Genomic DNA, 22740 nt, shown 5'->3' with positions numbered 1-22740 from the left:
AATGTCTCTATCTACAACGATGGGACAGACCTCATGTGCTTATAGCGAGGATTAACTGAGTTAATTCATGTAATGCGTTTAGAAGAGCTCCTGGCACTATATACTCAGTGCTCACTATTATAGTTATTAGTACATACTCTATCACTTAATTCTTACAACAACCTAGTGCTACTGGAGATATTGTTATCCAGCTTTACAGGTGGGAAAACTTAGGCTCAGGACATTTAGGGCCTTCCTTCCCAAAGACTGTGAGCAACTATCAGAACTCGGATTTGAACATGCATTTGGCAGACTCTTAAACCATGCATCAGGATGCAACAGTTCTAGGCAAACTGATCAGATGTCAGGCCCAGGGCTTCCTGATACCAATGATTTACACAGGGCCACACCCCTCACTGTGTCCCTATAGCACATAGGCCTGTGCTCCATCTGGTCTTAGAAACTGGTGCTAGTGTGGGACACCCTGGAAAGGAGCTGCCCCTTGGCCCGATCCCCACAGCCAAATGAGGTTCATGGATACTAGCCTGAAAACAGGATTCCATATGGGGAGGGGGAATCAGGGTGAGGGCCTGGGGTATGGGGTTTTTGTCCACACTGGCCTAGTATGCTGATCAATCAGACCCTCCCCGCATATCCATTCAGCATCCCAGCCCTGAGCACCTGGACACTGTCCACTCCACACTCAAGTGAAGGCTGGGACCCTCCTATTGGGAAGCTTGCCCCAGAAAGTGTTTCCTGGCAGCCACACTGTCCAAGCCTCACTCACATTGCCCACCTGCTACATACCCTGGGCCAGTAGCCTAAATAGGGCCCTAATTCCAGCTAGGACAGCCCTGGGGGCAGCAGAGGGCCAGGGAAATAGGGACACAGGGGTTCCCCCTGTGGCAGCTGGGCAACAGCCAGGCCAGAGAGTGATTTCTTCACATCACACAGCAAGTCTGGGCCTGTCCAGTGTCTGGAATCAGTGGGAGCCCCCTTTCCCAGGCCCTGCTGGAGTCTTGGCCAACAGGCAGCTGGAGTCCTCTGTGTCCTGCTGGGGGTCTGGTCCCGGTTGTATGTCCAGTCAGCTTTAGGGAGGGTGGCCTGAATGGCCAGAATCCCAGGAGGGACAAGAGACATCTAAGAGGCTGCAGGGCTTCGTCTGATTCTGGGACAAGTCACGTCCAAGAGCCTGCCAAGTCTGAGATGTCAGAGTCAAGAGGCATGAAATAGGGAGGGAGAGACTTTCTTGGGATGAGATGAGGCGAGACACGGGAGTGAGAAGCGCGCAGCTCAAGGCTGGTCCTGCTCACAGATGTTTCGGGCTGGGCCCAGCAGGGGGAGGGGGGCACAGATCAGAGGCAGGGCATGGAAGGAATGACTTCTTGAGCTCCTTAGGGCTCCAGATCCAGCCTGCCGTCTTCAGCCCAGACCCAAGGAAGCGAACACTCGAGCCCCGCGGACACTCTGGCGGGACCAGAGCTGTAGAGAGAAGGACCCAGTGGACAGAGAAGCAAGAGGTGGACGCCGGGGCACACCCAGGACCGCAGTGGCAGCGAATGGCTCCGGAAGGCACTGAGCCCGGCCCGATGCGGCGCTCCCGCAGCGCCCTCTGTTGGCCAGAGGCGGAGGCCGCCTGTGCAGAGCTTCGTGACGGGTGGAGGGGTGGGGCTGCCTGCAGGGCTGGCCGAAAGCAAGTCAGCCCCGACCGAGGTGGTCATCCGAGCTGGAGCACCTTGGAGACTGCAGAGTCAATTCCTACTTTATTGCTGAGAAAACTGAAGCCAAGAGAGGGGAGATGGGTTAAGTCCCAGCGGTGGTGCCATAGGATGGCCAGAGATTCCATAGTGACTCCACCAGCCATGCTCCCCACCAACCACCCAAAATCAACCCACATCCAGCTGACTAATCAGGTCTCGCAGCCCTCCTTTAACAATCCTAGAACCTCCCTGTCTCCCCACCAACCTCCTCCTCTGCCACCATACCCCCAATTCTCTTCAGCCCACTCCAATCTCCCAGCCTCAAGAGACTACTTGTGCTCCCCAGCACATCAAACGGTTTCCCACATAATGCCTTATGCTTTTTCCTTTATTTTTTTTCCCGCAGAAAATGAAAACTTTCATTTCTTTCTTCTTTTTTTAATTAACTTTATTGGATTTTCTTTTTAATTACAAACCATGGTACTACATGTTCTTTGTAACAGCTTAAACGAACTAGAGGTATCTTAAGAAAAAGTCAATCTACTCCTTTCTACTCTTCCAACCCCACAACCCTGAGGTCACTAATGTGGCTCAAGGAGTGTCGTCTTTCCTTATATTCCTCTAAGGCGGTTCACTCAACAAATAAGTTTTGAGACCTACCATGCGTTGGCTACTGGGGCAAATAAGACAACAGCTATGGTGCCCCTGCCCTCATGGGGCTTACATTCTAGTGGGGGAAGGTAGGCAATAGACAGTGAATTAGACTATTTCAAGTCATAATAGTAATGAATTCTCTGGGGGAGGGGGAAATGGTGGGGTGATGGGCTGGGGGTTATGGAGCCTGGGGCAGAGACGAGGCTGCTTTAGGCAGAATTGCGAGGGAAGGGCTCTCTGAGGTGGGCCATCTGAGTTGAGCCCCAGTAGAGGGCGCTGTGGGCCACAGTGAGGGGGTTGAATGTTATTCTAAGGGCACCAGAAAGCCACTGAGAGCAGGGGAAGGTTGCACAAGGACCTCTGGCTGTCCACTGGGTGGAGAACGGATTGAAGGTGGGCTAGTGTGGCTACCGGGAGACAAATGGAGATACAGATGGATAGATGATAGATGATGATAGATGATAGAGATAGATATAGATAGATGATAGATAGATAGATGATTGATAGATGATAGACAGATGATGATGATAGATAGATATTCCTTCTTTTTATATAAAAATGGGCTCAGAGAACACACATGGCTCTGACTCTGCTCTTTTTCCTTCAGTGTTTCCAGGTCAGAACACACAGCGCTGACTCCAGAGGAGCAGCAGTTCACTCTCTGGGTGGCCAGCACCACAGCTGCCTCAGCCCTGGTTGTTAATCTTTTAATTTTTCCAGTCTGAGTGGTAAAAAAATACATCACAACAATTTGAGGAACAAAAGAAATAAAGTAGTATTGGGTTATAACCCAAAGTATAAAATAAATATTCATGAGCCCATACTGATTTAAATACATAAATTATTGAATATATTAATAAATGGAGGGAGAAGAGATAAATCTCCCTTGCAAAAGAACTGCAAATAAATGATGTGGCTACTTCATCCTAAAAAAGGAGGCACATCGCCTGGCTGGGTGTGGCTCAGCAGTTGAGCATCAACCTAGGATCCAGGAGATCACAGTTCGATTCCCAGTCAGGGCACAGGCCCGGGTTGCGGGCTCGATCCCCCGTCGGGGGTGTGCAGGAGGCAGCCGATCAATGAGGTTTCTCTCTCTCCCTCTCCCTTCCTCTCTCTGAAATCAGTAAAGATATATTAAAAATAAAAATAATTATAATTAAAAAGGAGGCACATAACTTCCCACTGCTTAATCATGGGAAGAGGTGGGCTGGTAGGGGAGGGGGTAATTTTACAGTGAAAAAACCTGCCAAACACAACTTCAGCCAGGTGATCAAGGTCAACTTCAATATCATAAATCGTGTTGATGGTATGTAGCCTTGAGATGATGTGATAAAAGTGGAATTTCATCTCTGTGGTCACCTTCCCCCAAACCCACAGCCCCAGTCTATGAAAAAAAAAAATCAGATAAATTCCAGTAGAGGGGCATTCTACAAAATACCTGACCAGTACTCAAATTGTGAAAGTCATCAAAAACAAGACAAGTCAGAAAAGGTCACAGCCAAGAGGAGCCTAAAGAGACTAAATGTAATGAGGTTTCCTGGATGCAATTCTGGGACAGAAAAAGGACACGAGATAAAAACTAAGAACATCTGAATAAACTTTGCACTTCAGTTAATAATAATGTGTCAATGTTGGCTCTTTAATTGTGAAAAAAAAGTAACATTTGTAACTTGTTAATAGTTGGGGAAACTGTATGGGGGAGCCATCTATGGGAACTCTCTGTACTTTCTGTGCTATTTTTCTGTAAGCCTAAAACTGTTCAAAAAAATAAAGTCTTTTGATTAAAAAAATACACATCTCATTGTACGTTTTATTTGTATTTCCCTGACTCCTGCTGAGGCTGAGTCTCTTTTCACATGTATGTCCTGTCAACTGCTTTTTATACTTCTACACATTCTTTATTTTTGTATTTTTCTTATTTAAAAATGTCATAATGAGGATATTAACCCTTTGTTACACATGTTGCAAATATTTTCTGATGGAAACTTACATCAGTCAAAAATACTTTTTCCCCATAACCAAAACTTTCTTGTTCTTTTGTTGATGGCTTCTGGGTTTCCTGCCCCTTCAAGGTTAAAGAATTATTCTTCTACATTTTCTTCTAATGTTTTTAGATTTTATATTACTTTACATCTTTAATCCACCTGGGATGTGTTTGGCTTTATTTTCTTCCAGATGGCTCACCAAGATGGAAGCATGGTTTAGTAAATAAATTGACCTTCCCCCTCAACTGACATTTCCCCTTGACAGATCATAAGCTCCCATGTAGATCCTTGGATCTGCTTCCAGGAGACCATCTTCCCCAATGCTCCATGCTGTCCTCAACATCCAGCTCAAAAGTCCACACCCACCTTGTCCTCGAAGGCTGCGACCAGCCACCCATTCCTCCCAGCTGGACTTAGCCTTTCCACTTCCTGCCCTCCCCCATGAAATTCATTCAGCCAACACACATTTACTGGCCTCCTCCTGGGTGTCAGGTGCTGGACCAGAGAAGACTGTCCCTGTCTTCTGGGGAGGAAAGAGGGAAGAACAAAGTGCAATAATGTGATGTCAGTGTCTCTGGGGGTGCAATGGTAGGAGAGGTCCATTTTAGAAAAAAAATGATGACTGAGCTGGATGAAGTCACCAGTGGTGAACAGGTGTTTGCCAGACAGCCAAGAAGAACGGGGGGCTCAGGTGGAGGGCGCAGCATGTCCAAAGCACAGAGGCAAGGCAAAGCCTGGTGTGTTTGGGGAGCTGCAAATGTTTCAGAGGCCACAGCAAGGGAGAAGGGAGGGAAGGGAAAGTGAGAGACGCGCTGGATGGGTAAGCAGAGCCAGAGCACTCAGAAGCACAATAAAGACTTTGAACTTTCCCCTGAGAAGCTGTACGCTGCGGTGAGTATGCCAACGTTCATTCCTCCACATCCACATTCCACTTGAGTTGTCATCATTTGACTACTTTTCTTTCAATTAGCTATTTTTTCTTAAAATAAATTCAACATAAAGGGATGTGTGTCACTTCCATAAATGGAAAATCAGTATCCCTTGCTAGAAATAAGAGAGAATAGAAAAGCCTCCAAAGAAACATATTTCCATGAAAATTAAAATTGTTCATCTGTAATATTAATAAAAGGAGTCTCCCAGCCAACAGAACAAATCCTCACTTCAGGATACACTGGTGAGAGGGGTAAAAGCATGGGCTCTGGAAGCCAGGCTTCCTGGGCTCAAATCTCAGCTCTGACGAGTATCAGCTGTGCATCCTTGGGGAAGTCATCTTATTTCTAGAAGCCTCAGTTTTCTCATCTGTAAAATGTGGCAATAATAGAACCTACCTCATTGGGTGACATGATTAAGTGAGAATGTGGTTAACATTTAGTGAGTGCTGTCAATACACCTCGGCAAATTTGGGGCCATCAGAAGCCTCCCAAGGGTTTGAAACAGGAGAGGGACACCATCTAGTTTGCATCCTAGAAACTGGTCTCCCTCTGGCTGTGGGGTGGGTAGGGAAAGCTGTGAGACCAGTCCGGGGCTGCTGTGGTCCCGCTGAGCAAGGATGGAGTCCTGAGGCCTGAAATGGGATGGAGCAGATGTAACTGGGTATCAGGGAAAGAGCCCAGAGGCAAGGCTGCCACCACGATTCTAACGAGGTGGAGGGTGGGGCTCTTCCTGGAGCGGGGAACATAGGAGACCACAGGCCTATGGGTCAGAATGTGCTGAGTACAATTTTGTGCACCCGGAGCTGGTGGAGTGCGTGGAATCCCATGTCTGGAGGTGGCTGGTTTTTGCACTGAGGAATGAGCAGGTTAAGGTCAGGCCCCCACCAGCCTGCAAGATCCCAGAGCGGGTGGGCGCCGAGTTTGCCTGGCGCAGGTGTGGGCCACCATCCTTCCGTGGTGGTCCAGGCGGAACAGGGGTGAGAAAACCGTTTCCAGGTGGTGTCCTCCCCGCCGCCTCTCCAAATCTTCTGCTGGGTGACCCTCCTGGGAGCTGCCAGGACTGAGGACCCTTTCAGGCCATGGCCATTCCCAGGCCCATTGCTCCCCATGTACTGCCCTATATTGCCCCCAACGAAATGCTGGGGTGGCCGGGGCACCAACATGAAACAGTAATGACTCCAAATGGGGTGGAGGGAGAAAGCTAGGGAGGTCTTCCTCCTGAACTCGCTGGTATGTCATCTGGCTATACCCAACCCTGCCCCTTCCTCAGGGGGCCTTGACTCCCCCTGCCCCATCTCCGATCTGATTTGGATGGAAGGCCCTAGGTTCCCAACAGAAGCCCAGGTCAGAGCGGCCCTGGGAATCCCTTCTACCTCCCGGATCCCCCTGACCGTGTCGGTCCCCTCCCACCCCCACCCCACCTAGCCTCGCCCAGCCCGGCAGGGTGTGAAGAGCTTCTCAATCGGGGTTCTTTGGGGCGTGGAGGTTGCGACTGTGCTTCCCTCTACCGCCAGGCGTCACCACCGGCCTGGAAATGGAAGACGCAGCCAGGCGCGGCCAGACACCCGGGCGTCAGTCGCCAGTCGCCAGAGAGGAAAAGAAGCGCCCGGGCAGCCCCGGAGAGGTGGGCGGGAACCCTCCTGGAGAGAAGCCTTGATCTCCCAGAGGTGGCTGCTACTTGGTGCTCTAGTCCCAGTGTCCATCGGGGATCCAGAGGGGCGCTAGCCCCTGAATTCGGGCTGATGTGGCCGGGTCTCCCGAGGTAAACGCGAGGGAGGCCAGGGGTGCGAGAGTTTGCGGACTCTGGGGTGCCCCGCCTCCGCGCGCACCCCGCGCCCCTTCGGTGAGGAGGAAGCAGAACTTCTCACTACAGGTGCTATAGTGAGTGACCCACTGCACAAATAACGGCCCCGAGGCTCCGTTTGGTGCCCATTTGCAGGAACCCTCTCCCCCTCCCAGTTGAAGCTATTTGCACCACACAGCTGCCTCCCTGCAAGCTCCTGGCATTTGAGTATCTGTGGCTGAATGGGTAACTAAACGCGAGTACAATAGCCAGAGTTTATTGAGCACTTACTATGTGCCAGAGGCTGTTCTCAACGACTTTATATGGGGATACTGAGGCACAGAGAGGTGAAGTAATTTGCCCAAGACACTGCTAAATCCAGGATTATGACCCAGACTATCCGGCTCCAGAGCCACCCAGTTGTTTTTAGGAATCTCTGTTAAGCACCTCAGCGCCGACAGAGCGGAGAGACGCAGAGCAGGCCCTTGAGGCCCGAGCGCCGGGGCGGGTTCACCCTCTCCCTCCTCGCTCCGGCAAAGCGCCCCCGGGAGGCGCCCCAAGTGCTCAGTGCTCACCAGGTGGCGCACAAACCCCGCTCTCCTCCAACTCGCCACACCCGAGCGGCTCCCCATCGCCCCCTGCGGGAGTTGGCCTTGAGTTGACGTTGACCACAGTGTCCTGGGTCCAGCCGACAGGTGGCGGACAGGTGACCTGGTGCCAGGTGTGGGCTCCAGGCCAGGTGTCAGCTCCCCGCCAGGTCCTCTGCAGTCTGGCGGCCCAGCTCAGGCCCTGTTTTCTCCCCCTGGCCTCTCACCTGCGAAGCAACCTGAGATGCAGCAGGAAGGAGCATGACCAGACCCCTTTTGTTCCCTGCGTCACTGTTTACAACGCACTTCCCACCAGCACCATTCATACAAAAGACCAGGGGTAGTGTGTGCCGAGCCACCTGCTCTCACACCCAGCACATCCTCACCCTAGGAGATGGGAAGTATGATTTCCCCTTTAGGACAGGAAAGCTGAGGCCAGAAGAAGATGAGAGATTCACCCTAGATCACCCAGAAAGCAGATCTCAGAGCCAGACCCCTAATGGGGGCTGCTGGACCCCACATCCTCACCCTTCCTGCTCTACAAGAGCACAGGTGGGAACCTCTACAGGCAGAAGGTCCCTCCTGGGCTGGTGAGTCCTGTGAGAGGCAGAGGCATGGACAAAATGACCTCCCAAAGCCTGAGGTGTGCATGGTTTGGGATGGTAGTGGGCAGCTTCCCTCTGGACCTTCAGACCAGGGGTCTCCCACCTGCCTCCTTGGCTCCCTTGCCCCTCCCCCACCTTGGTGCTCCCTCTCTTCCCACACTCCTTCCTGCATGACTGGCCCCAGCAGCCCCATCGTGCACCCTGGGAAGATGAGTCCTTTGCAAGCTCTTCACACTTTCACCTCTGCTGATTCTCGAGGCTCATACACCTCCCAGTCTTGTCCCTCCAGTCGGAACCCACTCTGCCCCCAGCTATTCAGCTGTGCACCTGAACTCCGTGAACCACGGACACTCCACCTGTCCAGGTCGGGGTGCTGCATCGCCCCCTGCAAATCTGCTCTTTGTCCTGTGTTTCCAGGCCACAAAGCTGGAGGTCATCTTTGACTCCTCAATACTGTATCCTGGAGTCTAACTCCTCTCCATTCCACCCCTTAAACATCCTTCAAGGTCATTGCCTCCTCCCATCCCAATGGTTTCTGCCTTATTTCAGGCCATCATCACCTGCCAGCAGCCAGTCTCACCCGTCCTCTCAAACCCACCCTCCACATTTCAGTCAGAGTGATCTTCCTAGTGATTATTCTAAAGTGCAAGTCTGACTCGTTTAAAACTTGAAATACCCCCCCCCCCCCAAAACACCTTAATCACAGGATGAAACCCAGACCTTAACTAGATCCAAAGTCCTAGATCCATTCCCAACCCACCTCTCTGGCTCTCTGGCTCACCCCCTACCCCCTTCACTACACTCAATTCCTTCAGCTCCTCCAAAGCACTGAAGTCTTCCTAGTCTCAGGGTCTTAGCATGCACTGTTCCCTTTGCCTGGAACTCCTCCCCCAGCTCCATTGCTGGCCAAGGCCCCCTCATCCTTTAGATCTCAGCTGAGGCATCACATCTCTCAGACTTTCCCCTGACTCCTTCCAGGTAACTGGGGCCCCTCCTTGGTTTCTCTGGCTCAGAACTTGCTGTTCTTTCCTTCCCATCACTTGCCAACATCTCAGAGCTTGTGTTTTCTTCTGTTCAGCTGTTTAATCTCGGTCTCTCCCAAAATCTCCATGTGGATAAGTGCTGCAGCCTCTCCATTCACAGGTGTACCCCACACCCAGCCCAGGACGACATAAAAGTAGGCATTTGATAACTATTTGTAGAACAAATGATTCTTTCATCTTGTTCTCATCAGAACCCCTTTCTCAGGCTTGCTTTCATCTCTGGCCTTTGCATGAGTTGCTTCCTCTGCCTGGAAGGTTCTTTCCTTCCCCTCCCACCTGGGCTGATCCACATATCACAAGATAATTTCTCTGGGGTTCATCCTTGGCCCCCTCATTTGCATTAGGGTTTCCCTCTGGGCTCTGCTAATCCCCTCTACAGACAGCACTCTACCATGACACTTCAAAACTGCAGATTGCCAGATAAACATGAGTGATTACTAATAATAATGACCCACTCCCACCTCTCCCCCAGGACCTCTCTGCTCCAGCTGGCTCAAGGGCATCCACTTTCTGCCTTTCAAACCATCAGGAACCCTATTTTCCACCCATCCAATAAGCACTGATCAGGCACCTACTGTGTTGTTTTCTTTCTGTAGCACTGGAGAGGCAGGGAGGGGTGGGGGAAGGGATTAGATTCTTCCAAGGGTGAGACAGAAGCTGGTGAAGGCACCTGAAGTGCTAAGCAAATGCTCAGCCACCCCACATCCAGAGTGCAAATGGCTGGGTGTGGGCTGAGGGGTGGGACTAGTGCATTGAGTCCTGTCCAGTTCATTGAGCATCTGCTGTCTGCAGGGTGTGGCGGGGGAGGGGAGCCGGTGGACACAGAGAGCTGAGCCTGAATGGCAGACGTGCCTGGGGTTACCTTCAGCACAGCTACGCACTGTTTTCCCACCCTGGGAGCAGCTGGAGGGACCAAGGCTGGGTACAGTTGCTGGAAGAATCTCAGCCATACTGTGTTCTCTGTTCTGTTGCTACCTTTCCAGACCATTCTGATCTTTTGAGCTGCTTCTCATTTTTCCCGATGCTCCCCACACAGCAGAGTTTATCAAAGTGAGAGGCCCAGAGGCCACCTCCATCGGAATCATCTGGGATGGGACAAGGGCTTATAAAAATACATAGTTCTGGGCTCTCATCTACTGACTAAGGTTCCCTGGAGTGGGAGACTAGGATCTGTGTACAGTAACTCCCACTCTACTTGCTACACCCAAGTGGGAGAGCCCATCAGCCCACCTGCCCTCTTTGCCCCTGGCTGCCTGTTTCTGCCTGGGTACCCTTGGGAGCTATTCATCCTCTGCCCACCCCTTAAATGCCAGAGTGCCCAGGGCTCCCCCATCCACGCCCCTTGCTCCTCTTGTATATCCTGTATATCCGAACCTTCAGCACCCAAGGCGAGACTTTCTTCTACCCTGGGGTGGCCAACACCACCCAGACTTGACATGACCAAAGATGACCCTTCCACCCTCTCTCCCCAGAACCCATTCTCCTTCCCTCCCCTGTGGCACCCATCTCAGCAGGCATCCTGCCAGTTGCCCAAGCTAGAAATCTGCGTATCATACCTGACTCCCTCCCTCCCTCATCTCAGCAACAAACAGATCCTGATTGTTTTACCTCCTAAAGATGTTTTTGGCTTCCCTCCTCTCTCACCTCAGATCATTGCATTTATCTCCTAACTGGATCCCTCCCTCTAGTCTCTCCTCTTTCCAGTGAATTCTCCAAAAGCTTTCTAAAATGCAAATGTGGCTATAGTCACCAGCCTCTTTATTAAAACCCTTCAAAAGATCTTCATAAACAAAAGTCTTAACCTCTTGACCTGACATATAAGACCCCCCCATCGGCTGGTCCCAGCCTTCTGCTCTGGCTTCCTTCTCTCCCTTCTGTGCCCCAGTAACAGCAAACTGCTGCTGCTTCTGGCCTCCAGACCTTTGACCAGTCAGTGCCTTGTGCCAAGAATAGCTCTTGCCTGCCTGATTCCTCCTGACAACTACAGCATCACCTCCTCCAGGAAGCCATCCCTGACCCACTCTGCTCCTATCTCCACCATCCTCGGTGCGTCAATAATGCCTGGTATAGAAATCTGTTATTCCACTCACCTCACTGAGTTATAATCATTGATTTCCATGTCTCGGTTCGGCACTAGCCAGTGAGATCCTTGAAGGCAGGGATGGTGTCCCATTCATCTCTGTATCCCAGCCCCTGGCCTGGTGCCTGACAACGAGGACAGGCTTAATTAGTGGTTGATGGATGAATGCTGACGAGAAACTTGAAGGAAGTGAGAGCCAGGAATGGCCAAGAGGGCAGTGAGGGCAAGCCTGGCAGGAGACGCAGCCAGAGCAAATGTGTGGGAAGTAGAAAAGCGAGAACTTCCCTTTATTGCACTCCCACGACTGCCTGCCAGCCATTGTGCCTGCGCTTTGTTTGTACATTTAGTCTCAGTTAGTTCTTGCAGCAACAGATCAGGAAACTGGCATCAGAGAACTAAAGCAACCTGCCCAAGGTCACACAGCCAGACCTGGAATGGAATCCAGAGCTGTCTGGACTGCAAAGCTGTATTCTTTCTTTTGGCCCGCACTGCTCTCCTGGGGACAGGGCCTTCTGGAGATGTACAAGGAGTGGGCCCAGCTATGCCTCTGCCTAGCTGAGCGCCGGAACCAGCTGCCCACGCTCAGGCCGACAGCTTCTTCCTCCCAGCCGGACAGAGGCTCTGAGGCAGACAAGGATTTAGCTGTTCCTTCCTCCCCTGGCTTTCGGGGTCTTTGACCAGACATGTACACTCCCACCACCGCCAGGGAAGGGCCGCTGCACCTGGTGCCGCCCAGGGCGCCTAGGGGATGCAGGGGCTCTGTGATGCTGTCTGGGTTATGCAGAAGCTGTCTCCCTCGTTGCACTTGGCCCAGGCTGGTATTAAGATTCATCTGCATTCTCAGCGCACCCGCCTGGCAGATGGTGGGGGAGGAGGCTGGGTGCCTGCTGGGGGCTGCAGCTAGAGACCAAGCTGGGACTTGAGGGCCACAGAGCAGAGTCCCCACCCATCGGGCCCCCGGGGCTCTCGCCAGGCTGGGGCACTCCACATGTTGGGGTACTTCCTTACCCTCACAGCCTTCAAAGATTGGTAGGACCTGACCTTTGCTTTTTCTAAGGACTAAAGGGGCCCTAAATCCCAGGAAGGAAATGTGAAGATTAGTGCAGGGAGAAGGGGCACCTTTGGGAATCTCGTATCAGGATCCTGTTCTTCCTCCTTGCCCTGGAAGTTTGCAGAGACCAAGGATAACCAGGGAGCCCGCTGAAACAGGAGCCACGTCCCAGCCTAGAGACTGCCTGGGTTACGGGGTCCATAAGGAGTGAAGAGGAGGAAGAGCCTCCACCGAGTCCTTGCGCAGCTTCTTAGGAGGCTTCCGCTTACCCAGCCCCAGAATCTAGCCTGACCTCTAGCGGACTTTTCAGCCCAGGGCTTTAGCCAAAAGTAAGGGAGGTGGGAGCAGGGGGGTGGGGGTGGGGGTAGGGGAGAACAGTTATACCACCCCTCTGAGTAGAAAAGGAGAGGAACTGACATTATAACAAAAGAACAGACTAGACACCCAGGAGAACTTTCCTCAGCACAGAAGCAAGTCTTGCAGACAGAAAATGGACTTTCTACTGGTGGCGAGAGGTTACAATAAGGAAGATTTGGGGAGGGGGGTCAGAATAGGTTTGGAAAAAATGATCTTCCCAAATTCCAGGTCTCCTGGGGTTGCGGGAAGGGCAGCAGATGCCTAATGCCCTGCTAGAGGGGTGAGGAAGGTAGGGTCCCTAACCCCGAGCCACCACCCTCAGTGCCTCTCCAAGAATTACTCTGCTCCCGCGTCCTGCCTCCTTTGTCCTGGGTCCCCCGGGCTGCGGGCCGGCAGGGTAGGAGTTAACTCCGGAGGTTCAGAGAGGGTGGGGGGTGGGGGGGCAGCTCGCCGTACCTGCCGCCGCCGCTTGTAGGAGGGACGAGGGAGCCGGAGCCGCTCCGGCGCCAGGAGCGCTCCAGTCTGGCGGGTGCCGAGCGGGCAGCGGCGGCCGGTTCGGTGCGGCCAGGGGCATCCGCCAGGGGGCGCGCCACGCCGGGGCCGCAGGGGCTGCCAGGTCTGGGGAATTAGCACTAGGGACGGGCGCGCGCGCGGGTCCCCAGCACATCTGGGCGAGAGCGGCGCCTCTGGAACCGAAGGGGGCGCCGAGCGCAGATCTGGAGCGGCAGAGCCACCGTGCAACTGGGGACCCTCGAGGCGCTCGGGGCGCACATCTGGTACCTCGAGAGGGGGCCGCGCGGCGCTCAGCTGGGCCAGGGAAAGGGGGCGGCGGCTGCACAGCTGGACCGAAGGGGGCGGGGTCGGTCCCAGCGACTGGCAGAAGCTAGGGCCGCGAGTCGCCGGCTGCCGGAGCATGGGACGGCGCGCCTGAGAGGAGCAGGGGTGAGGCAGGGGCCTGGGACCCGGAGAGGAAAAGAGGCGAGAAAGGGGCGCGAGAGCACAGGAGGATGCAACTGACTCGCTGCTGCTTCGTGTTCCTAGTGCAGGGCAGCCTCTATCTGGTGAGCGGTCCGCGGGGAGCTGCGCGGAGGGCAGGGGCTCGGAGGACTGGGGGAGAGCGCGGGAAGCTTCCGAGCCCGGAAACTTTCTCCCTTCCCCCCAACATCCTCGGGATGGAGGGAACGCCTGGGGGCTGGGGGAGAGGGCGGGTCCGAGGCCGAAGAAGGCACAGAAAGGGTTAATAGGGGCGGGGAGCGGGCGCTTGGCTGGCCCACCCATTCGGCTGCTGGTGGCGGGAGGTGCGACCAGCCAGTGGGAAAAGGCCCGCAGCTAGGTCTCCAAGGGTTACCCGACCCCTTCCAGGCGCCCGGGCCGCTCGCGAGGGGAACGGGGGTCGGTTGTGGGGCTGGTGTCCGGCCAGGTTCGGTGGCTTGGGCTTTCTCCTGATCTCGGGGACGCAGAGGGCCTCGGGCAGTGGGTCCGCCAGCGCGCGGAGCAGGTCCAGGCGGGGTCGGCCCCGCGTCCCTGGCTCCCGCTCCCTCCCGCTCCCGCCCTCCCCGCCTGTTGTTTTCCTCTCCTCTCCCGGCTGCGCGCAGCCCGAGCCCCACAGGACCTGGGCGGGCGGCTCCCGCCCCGGGCGCTCGCGGCAGCTGAGCTGGTCGCCCAGAGCCCGCTGCCCAGGCTCTTGCTCGCGGCTGCCCGGGGGCCCAGGACACCGGGGAACCCCACCCCAGGCCCCAGACTAGGGCTTAACTCCCCTCGGACCCAGCGCCCGCCCTCCGCGCCCCATCCCCCATCCTGTCTTGGAGAAGCCTCAGCCCCACATCTGGACCTGCCCCTTTCCTCAAAACAATAATCCCCTTGGCCACTCACCGTGTGGAGGAACCCTTCCCTTCTCACATCCCACCTGCGGCCCTTTCCCGACCCTCCGCCCATTCAGCTGTGACCCCTCGGGCCAAGTGCACACGGGTCTGCAGCCCTTAGTCCAGCCCCCAGGAGCCTCCCCTCCTGCTGTCCTACCCCACCCTGGGGCCTGGCAGGCAGGGCCACTGCGCACAACCTCGGGCATGACCAGGGCCAGAATAGGGCGCATGAAGACCCCAAACTCCTTTGGAGCCCTCTAGACCCCAGCCCTCAGGCATCCCCCATTATCACCCCAGGAACAGCAAATCCAGATGCCACCCAGCTGTGAGCTAATGCCCCTAGTGCTGGTAACACGGTCGGATAGGGTGAGTGCTCTGGTCAAATGCTGAGCAGACACACATCAGGCGGCTGCCCTCAGGAAACCTGGTCTACTCCAGGATGTCCTCCAGAGCTGTCCGTGTTTGAGCTGGGTCAGGCTGCCCTGCTAGCCCTACATACAGCTCTTCCAAGAAGCCTCCTCCGGTGTCACCTGCTGCCAGAGCTGGTCCAGCAGAGCCCTGGCAGTTTGACAGGGGATTCGGGGTGGGGATGGGGCTTGGATAAAACCTCTATTAAAGGGCACATGTGGTCTGTGAGGCTGGGAGTGTGTGGTGGAGCAGGACAGGCCTGCCTGCACAGGAGGCCATAGTCTCTCCTGTGTGACTTAACCTACGTGACTAAGACCCTATGTGACTTAGCCTTATAGTGATGTAACCTTTGAGTGCTGGTGTCCTCATCTGGGAAATGGGAATAATAAGAACTACCTCATAGTGCAAGTAATGTCCTGGCATGTCACCATCAGTGGTCCCCATGGGAGTGTTAAGCTTTCCACTCCTTTGGCCATCCTCATTGTGAAATTCACTCCAGGTCTCCCCCTAGTCCTCCTGCATTTATCCTTGAAAGAGAATGTCCCTGGGCTCCATTTTCTTATTCCATTGTCTGTTGGTTCTCATTGACCTGGAGTAGGATGGTGCCTCATCCAACAGACTAGGAAATTCCAAAAAGCAGGGGCTGTACCTCTCCTGTTAAATTAGGAGCTCTCCCAGCATAGGGATGGAGCTCATCTATCTGACTTGGGGATCTCTGAGAGCAGAGACTATGCTTCCCCCATCAGCCTGGGATTTCACAGAGGTAGGGACTCTACTTCTCTTATGTCTGGGGGCTCTGTCAATACAGGGATATGCTTCTGCCATTAGGCAGCAGCTCTTCCAAGATCAGGGCCTGGGCCTCCCCCATCAGACTGGGCACTCCCTAGGGTTAGGGGCTGTGTACCTGTGGAGCTGTGGTCCACCGGAGAGAATTCTCCTCCATCCTTTTAGACTTTGAGTAATGGCCAGAGATAAGACAGTGGTGAGAGGAGGTGGGGGTGGCCTGAGTGTCAGAACATGAGATGGGACCATGACACAAGCCAGAGTGTACAACCAACCACCAGCATAAATGGACAGTGTGCAGGGACCCCTCAGCCCCAAGTCAGTGGGAGACCTGGAGAGAGATGATGCTGTGGTGGGGAACAATGGACCAGAACTTCTGGATCCTCTGGAGACCGGGCTCTCACATTCATCCCAACTCCCTTCACAGGTCATCTGTGGCCAAGATGATGGTCCCCCCGGCTCAGAGGACCCTGAACATGATGATCATGAGAACCAGCCCCGGCCCCGGATGCCTCGGAAGCGGGGCCACATCTCACCCAAGTCCCGCCCCATGACCAACTCTACTCTCCTAGGGCTGCTGGCTCCACCTGGAGAGGCATGGGGGTTCCTTGGGCAGCCCCCCAACCGCCCGAACCATAGCCCCCCACCTTCAGCCAAGGTGAAGAAAATCTTTGGCTGGGGTGACTTCTATTCCAACATCAAGACGGTCGCCCTGAACCTACTTGTCACGGGGAAGATCGTGGACCACGGGAATGGAACCTTCAGCGTCCACTTCCGACACAACGCCACGGGCCAGGGCAATATCTCCATCAGCCTCGTGCCCCCCAGTAAAGCTGTAGAGTTCCACCAGGAGCAGCAGATCTACATTGAAGCCAAGGCCTCCAAAATCTTCAACTGCCGAATGGAGTGGGAGAAGGTGGAACGGGGTCGCCGGACCTCCCTCTGCACCCATGACCCAGCCAAGACCTGCTCCCGAGACCACGCTCAGAGTTCAGCCACCTGGAGCTGCTCCCAGCCCTTCAAAGTCGTCTGTGTCTACATTGCCTTCTATAGCACGGACTATAGGCTGGTCCAGAAGGTGTGCCCAGACTATAACTACCACAGTGATACTCCCTACTACCCCTCCGGTTGACCCTGGGCAGGCCGCAGAGGCCAGGCCAGGGCTGGAAGGACAGGCCTGCCTGCACAGGAGGCCATCGGTCTGGACACTGGGAAGGGAAGGGGAGGGGCCTCAGGCAGGGAGTGGGGTGGAGAGAAGGAGATGCCAAGTGGGGCCAGGGCCGAGTCTCACGTGTTGGGGAAGGGGTCCCAAGTGCTGGCCCCATCCCGAGGTTGTGGAGCGAGAGACTAGGACACACGCACACTGGAAGAGGAGTGGGTTCTCCACGCAGCCTCACAGGGTATTCCCACTGAGTGACAGGCAGATGCTCTGTTCAGGAGGCCCCTGGGGCTGGTAGACCAGTGTGGCCTCAATAAGGTCACGGAGAGGAGCCTAAAACCTTGGCTCCCTCCTTGCCATCCCGAGACAGGACAGCAACAAGGAGAGGGTGTTTCATCAGTGCAGACACCAAGTAGGTAGTGAAGGATGGCTGAAATGGGGCCTCCGGAGAGCCAGCCCTCAGGGGCAGAGGCAGGAGGAACTCTCCAGTCCCTCTCAGTGGGCAGCCCTGAGCCCCTTGTCCTGGACTGTGGACTGAGTTCAGCTTGAGGCTGAAGTGGTGACTTTGGAGTCTGATGTCATGACAAATAGATCATCTGCCCCCAGCCAGGCCACCCCTTTCCAAAATTCCCTCTCCTGCCATTGCTCTTCCACCCTTCCACGTACTGATGGGACACCCTTCCTTCAGCTGAGATAGAGGGTGATCGTGGTTCTCCCAGCCCCAAGGTCATAGGTGGGAGCCCGCCTGTGTGCTGTGTGCCCCTCCTGCACCCCACCCCTGCTGACTCCTCTGGGAGCATCCTGGTCCAGTGAGCACCGTTCAGTAGTCAGTCTAGCCTAGCAGGTTGGGGCTGGATGGAGATGTAGCCTCCCATCTTCGCTGGGGGGCTGGGGGAGGCCAGGCTATGGAGGGCATGCTGGACCTATTCCGTTATGTCTGTCTGTGGGTGGGTGGGTGGGGGAGTCTTGTGAAATCACTTGATTGTCAACTTCTATGTGCAGAATCTTGTTCTTGGAGCAGGGAATAAAGCTTTCCTGGGGCATTGGATTCTTGTCAGGGGAAAGGGCCCCGGGCACCCTGTAGTTTGGCTGGCATTTCTCAGATGGTGGCAGGACATTTCCTGGAGACCAGAGCTGCAGGGCTCAAACAGCTGTGGGAGCTGATGGTGGCAGGATGGGGGGGTGGGGGGGTGCATCTGCAAAAACAGCTCGTGGAGGGAGAGCTGGTAGGTGGGATGGGCCATAGAAAGGTGTTCCTTGTTTCCTCCCTGGATTGCCATCTGGGTGGGCCCAGTGGGGGTCCCAGATCCATCAGTAGTTTGCTCTGTGACCTTGGGCAAGTCTTCCCTGCCCAGCAGCACTCAGTATGGACTAATCCCCCTCGCACTGCAGAGCTAGATGGGGCCTTAGAAGCCACCTTGTAGAAAGTGGCCCAGAAAAGGCACGTGACTTGAGCTTATGCTCCTATGGCAGCTTCTTTGCCCTGCACCATCCCTCCTGGGCAGAGACTTGAGACTCCCCCACTGCTCCAAGTGACTCTCCCTTCCCACTGTGGGGACAGGCAGGTAGTGTTCAAAGAGGCCCACGGCCCTTGGCTCTGCCACAGGAGACTTGGGTTTGTTGTCCCGCCTGCAGATGCCCACCCACTGGACACCAGCCAGGGCCCCATCCCACAGCCCTGTGGGTCCAGGAGGACAAGAGCAGGAGAGCAGCAAGCGGTGGTGGTCCTGGGGCCCTGCTCAGTCTGTCCTGGCTGACCTGTCAGCAGGACCGGGGGCACTCTGACCCACCCCCTCTGGCTCCTCTCCTGTGGAGAGCCAGATGCCGCCGACAGCTGGAGGGCGGCCTGCCTGGCGCAGTCCTGCCTGCGCAGGGGGTGGGTTCATTTTAATAACTTCATCGCACCCGCGCGCACACTCCGCCGCCTCGGCCTCCTCTCTGCCTCCCCGTCACCGTCACCGGGCTGCTCTTCTCAGCTAGGATGCTGCTGACAGATTTCCTCCAAAATCGTAATTCTTTTGGAATCACCCTCTGGGCCCTACTATTCTTGCCATCACGGTACTTCCTGCACCCTGTGGGTCCTCACAAGGGTAAGGGGTCCATCTGGCTACAAAGGCGACAACCTCTGCCCCCTTGGTGAGCAATGGCTACGGCGTCCCCCTGGGAGATGGACCCCAGTCACTGAAATGGACCCCTCCCCCCTTACCACTCAAACACTCACAGGAGAGCGGATTCCTCAGGAGGGAGCTTGTCTCCTCTCCCAGGGAGAAGCTCTGGGTCCTGCCCTCACCCCAACCCTTCGGCCTCCTTCACTATTGCCCTTCAGTGACCAGGCTGCTGGTCCTATGGTCCTGCTCCCCAACCGCTCAGACTAGCCGGGGGCTGCTCCAGGGCAAGTCCTTGTCTCCTCCGTCCTAGGACAAGCCTACCGGCCGGGGCTCTTTGAGGTCAAGGCGTGGGGTCTCTGAATCAGCCGGGGGAGCCCCCGGGGCCGGGGTCTGTGCTGTCCTCATCAGAATGGAGTTTCCCTGAGAGCAAGAACTGCAATACGGACATGGGGGCGGGGAGCTTGTTCGTTTCTAAGCATCGGAACACCTGGAGGACGTCTCTGCCCTTCAGACTTGGCACAGGCCGTGTTTGGGCCCCAGCGTTCCCATCTCTAATGGGTGCATCTTCCCAGCAGCCTGTGAGGCCAGTTGGAGGGAATACACTTTAGGTCAACTGGCAGCAAGTGAGTCTTCCTCCTGATGAAGCTTAAGGCAAAAGGGAATGTGTCCCTGGGTCCCTGGGTCCCTGGGTCCCTGGGTCCCTGGGTCCCTGGGTCCCTGGGTTCCTCCTCCCTCCTGCCTCCTCCCTCCCCCCTTGCTCTCCTTTCCTGGGATGAGCAACCAGGAACTGAGTCACCCCCCCTTCCCCCTCCTTGGCAGGAATGCCAGTGACCTTGCATGTGGCAGACTCCCTTGGCAGGGCCCATTGCTCAGAGATGCATGAGGCAGCGGGTGGGTAGGGAAGCTCATGAAGGGTGTGTGTGGGGGGTAGAGGAGCCGAAGGTCGTGGGGTGACCAAAGAACTGGGTTATCGAGTGAATGTGTGTAGGGGGTTGTGGGGGACACAGAACCAGTTGCTCTGTATCAGAAAGCGATCCAATGTCATGGCTGGGAGTGGGACAGAGATGTTACTTCTGAAGACTCTGAGTCTATGGTGTTGTCAGGAGAACCGGGGGCTGGGGTGATGGGTGAGGAGAAGCCCCACCAGCCCTACCAGGCAGAGGCAAGATCAGGTGGGGGCGGCACCTGCCAATTATGCCAACGTCCTAGAGCTACGCTGCCGGCCGTCACCAGGGCACAAATGCCAGAGGACCTGCCACTCAGCAGTGGGGGGCTGGCTTCTGGTCCCACAGGGAAACCTGTTTCCTGTTGGCTGGCCAAGCTCAAAGCCTGACCTGAGAACAATCCAAGCAAAGGATGACTTGTTTCAAAGTTTCCCAGTTCATCATCTCAGGGCCACCTGGCTGGATGGTCCCAAGGGACAAACTGGCACTTCCTGAACCACAGAGGCTGCCAATGAACTGGCACCATGAGTGTTGTGGGAAGATATATCTGGTCCCAACCCTGAGCCTGTAATTTATTAGCTGTGTGACTTGGACAAATGACATAATCTCCCAGAGCCTCCTTATATGAAAAATTAGGCTCTACCTCCCTTGGAGCATTGCTGGGAAAGCTGAATGAGCTGCTGAACAAATGTTGCTTCCTCCTCTTTGTTTTTGGAGATGGGTGGATATTAACTTCATCCTTGCTCCTGGGGTGCTAGGTGAAAAGGCCCACGCTAGAGGTGGGAGACCTGGGCTCCTGTCCTGGTTCTAAAGCATATGGCATAATATCCATCCCCTCTTTCTCCATAGTAATGCAATCCTCAGTTTTCAGCTGGGCACATGGCTGCCTGAAATAAATACATTTCTCTGCCTGCCTTGGGCCAAGATGTGGCCATGTGACTAAGATATGGGCAGTGACGTAGCAAAAAGGGTAATTTGGCAACTTCCAGCAATCTTAAGACAATTTGGCCCTTCTTCTTTGTTCCATCTTCTATCCTGTTGCCTGGAATATGTATGTGATTGCTGGAGCTCTAGCTGCCATCTTAGGCCATGAGGATAAGAAATGACTGGAAACACCTTGTTCCCTGAAAAAATTGTGGAATAGAAATATCACACCAGCCCTAGGCTGCCTACCTTCAGACTTTTACATGAGAGAAACCTCAAATTTCTATCATTTCTATCAAGTTTCTATCTTATTGGGTCTCCCTTTCTAGCAGTTAAATCTAGTTCCATCGGGTTCAATGGGTGCGTTTGAGCACTTGACTCCTGTGGCCCTCGGTCCCTCACCTGTGGAATGAGATAGTGCTCACATATCTTGCCACACTTCAGAGGTTTTATAGACTCACAGACAAGAAATAACATGGGAAGGAGCTGGTCCTCTGCCCTCTCTCCGGCATCGAGGCCACAGCCTCCATTTTTGGAGGTGGAACAACTTGCTGCTGCATTGCAGGGAGCCGCCGAGGGGCTCAGACAGATTCTCTCTCCGTCTGAAAGGCCCCTAGTGCCCAAATTCAGCCCCCGCATGTCCACCTCCCCATCCACATTCTGATATTGGTGACACACAATCCTCGTTAAGGGCCTCACTGATCCCAGCCAGATGGGATCCTAATTTAATTAAAACCCTTTAATTACCTGCGACAACACAGCCTTGGAAGTCCAATGCAGAAGGGGGCCTGTGGCAGGCGGGGAACGGCTGACAGGGCAGAGCACTGGCTGCCCTTTCATCACTCCGGGAACCCGGGGTGGCGAGGCATTTCTCCCACCTGTGTGGGCACAAACTGCACGGACCAGCGGCCCTGCTTCTGGCTTGGTGCACAGCCCGGCGGGGGAGGGGGGCAAACCAGGCCTCTGGGAGCAGAGTACCAGGCTCTTGAGCCTGAAGCTGCCAATGTTGGTTTTGTGCTTACACTGAGACCAGCACAGGCTGTTTAAACACAGATCTGAGCTCTCTTGAGACCCTGGCCCCGGGTAGGAGCAGACATGGTTCTGATTCCTCTCGAATTGTCCTGGCTTAAGAAAGAGGGGTACCTCTGCACCCACCAAAGGAAAGTCATGCGCCTACAAACAGGACTTTCCTTGAGATGCCTTCCACCTGAGAGTGGGGATGAAAGGCAATGACTAGGTGGGCTTTAGAGGGGCCGCGTAGTTTCTTGGGGCCTAGTAAGGACACCCTCTCCTTGGTGCTGGGCCTCAACTGGCCCCTCCCTTGGAGGGCAGAAGGAAGGAGCCCAGGCAGCCCAGAGGTTGCCATGTCTTGGCAGGGGCAGATCCTGAAACCCAGACTCTGAGTTGGGCTATTTTTAAGCCTTGTGGACATCATATATTAATACCCTTCTGTTCTCTTAGTACTTTTTCATTCAACAAATATTGTTTAATAAAGCCTCTGTAAGTTCCAGCTGGTGTCCCCGGTGCCAGGAGACCCAGGGGAAGAGGTTTCGGTTCACATTTGAGCCATTGCCTAAAAGGAAATGCTCTGTTGGGGCCAGTGTGATGTCAGTGGCTGGAGCTGAAGGAAGCCCGGAGAGGAAGGAAGAGCTCTGGCCGCAACTCCACACTCATCTTGCTTCCTCATTGATCCCCTAACATCCGTGGTCCCCTCTAAAGAGCCTGCTTCTATCTCTGACTCAGGTTGAGTCTGGAGCGCTATGTACCCGCCAACTTGGGGACAGTAGGAAATGTGG

At 54.8% G+C, this 22740-nt stretch overlaps 1 protein-coding gene across 1 annotated transcript; it reads left to right on the top strand.

The window, feature by feature from the left end:
• The first annotated feature begins 13620 nt into the window (after positions 1-13620).
• On the top strand, positions 13621-17892 carry NXPH3 (neurexophilin 3). Its single transcript, XM_081162491.1, has 2 exons — positions 13621-13817; positions 16237-17892. Exons 1-2 carry the CDS (start codon positions 13764-13766, stop codon positions 16939-16941), a joined length of 759 nt encoding a protein of 252 aa, XP_081018617.1. The 5' UTR covers positions 13621-13763; the 3' UTR covers positions 16942-17892.
• The last annotated feature ends 4848 nt before the right edge of the window (positions 17893-22740 follow it).

Source organism: Miniopterus schreibersii, assembly GCF_964146895.1.
Source record: "Miniopterus schreibersii genome assembly, chromosome: 16".
Classification (NCBI taxonomy): domain Eukaryota; kingdom Metazoa; phylum Chordata; class Mammalia; order Chiroptera; family Miniopteridae; genus Miniopterus; species Miniopterus schreibersii.
The sequence above is the reverse complement of the archived record's forward strand: the minus strand, read 5'-3'. Positions and strand labels throughout refer to the sequence as shown.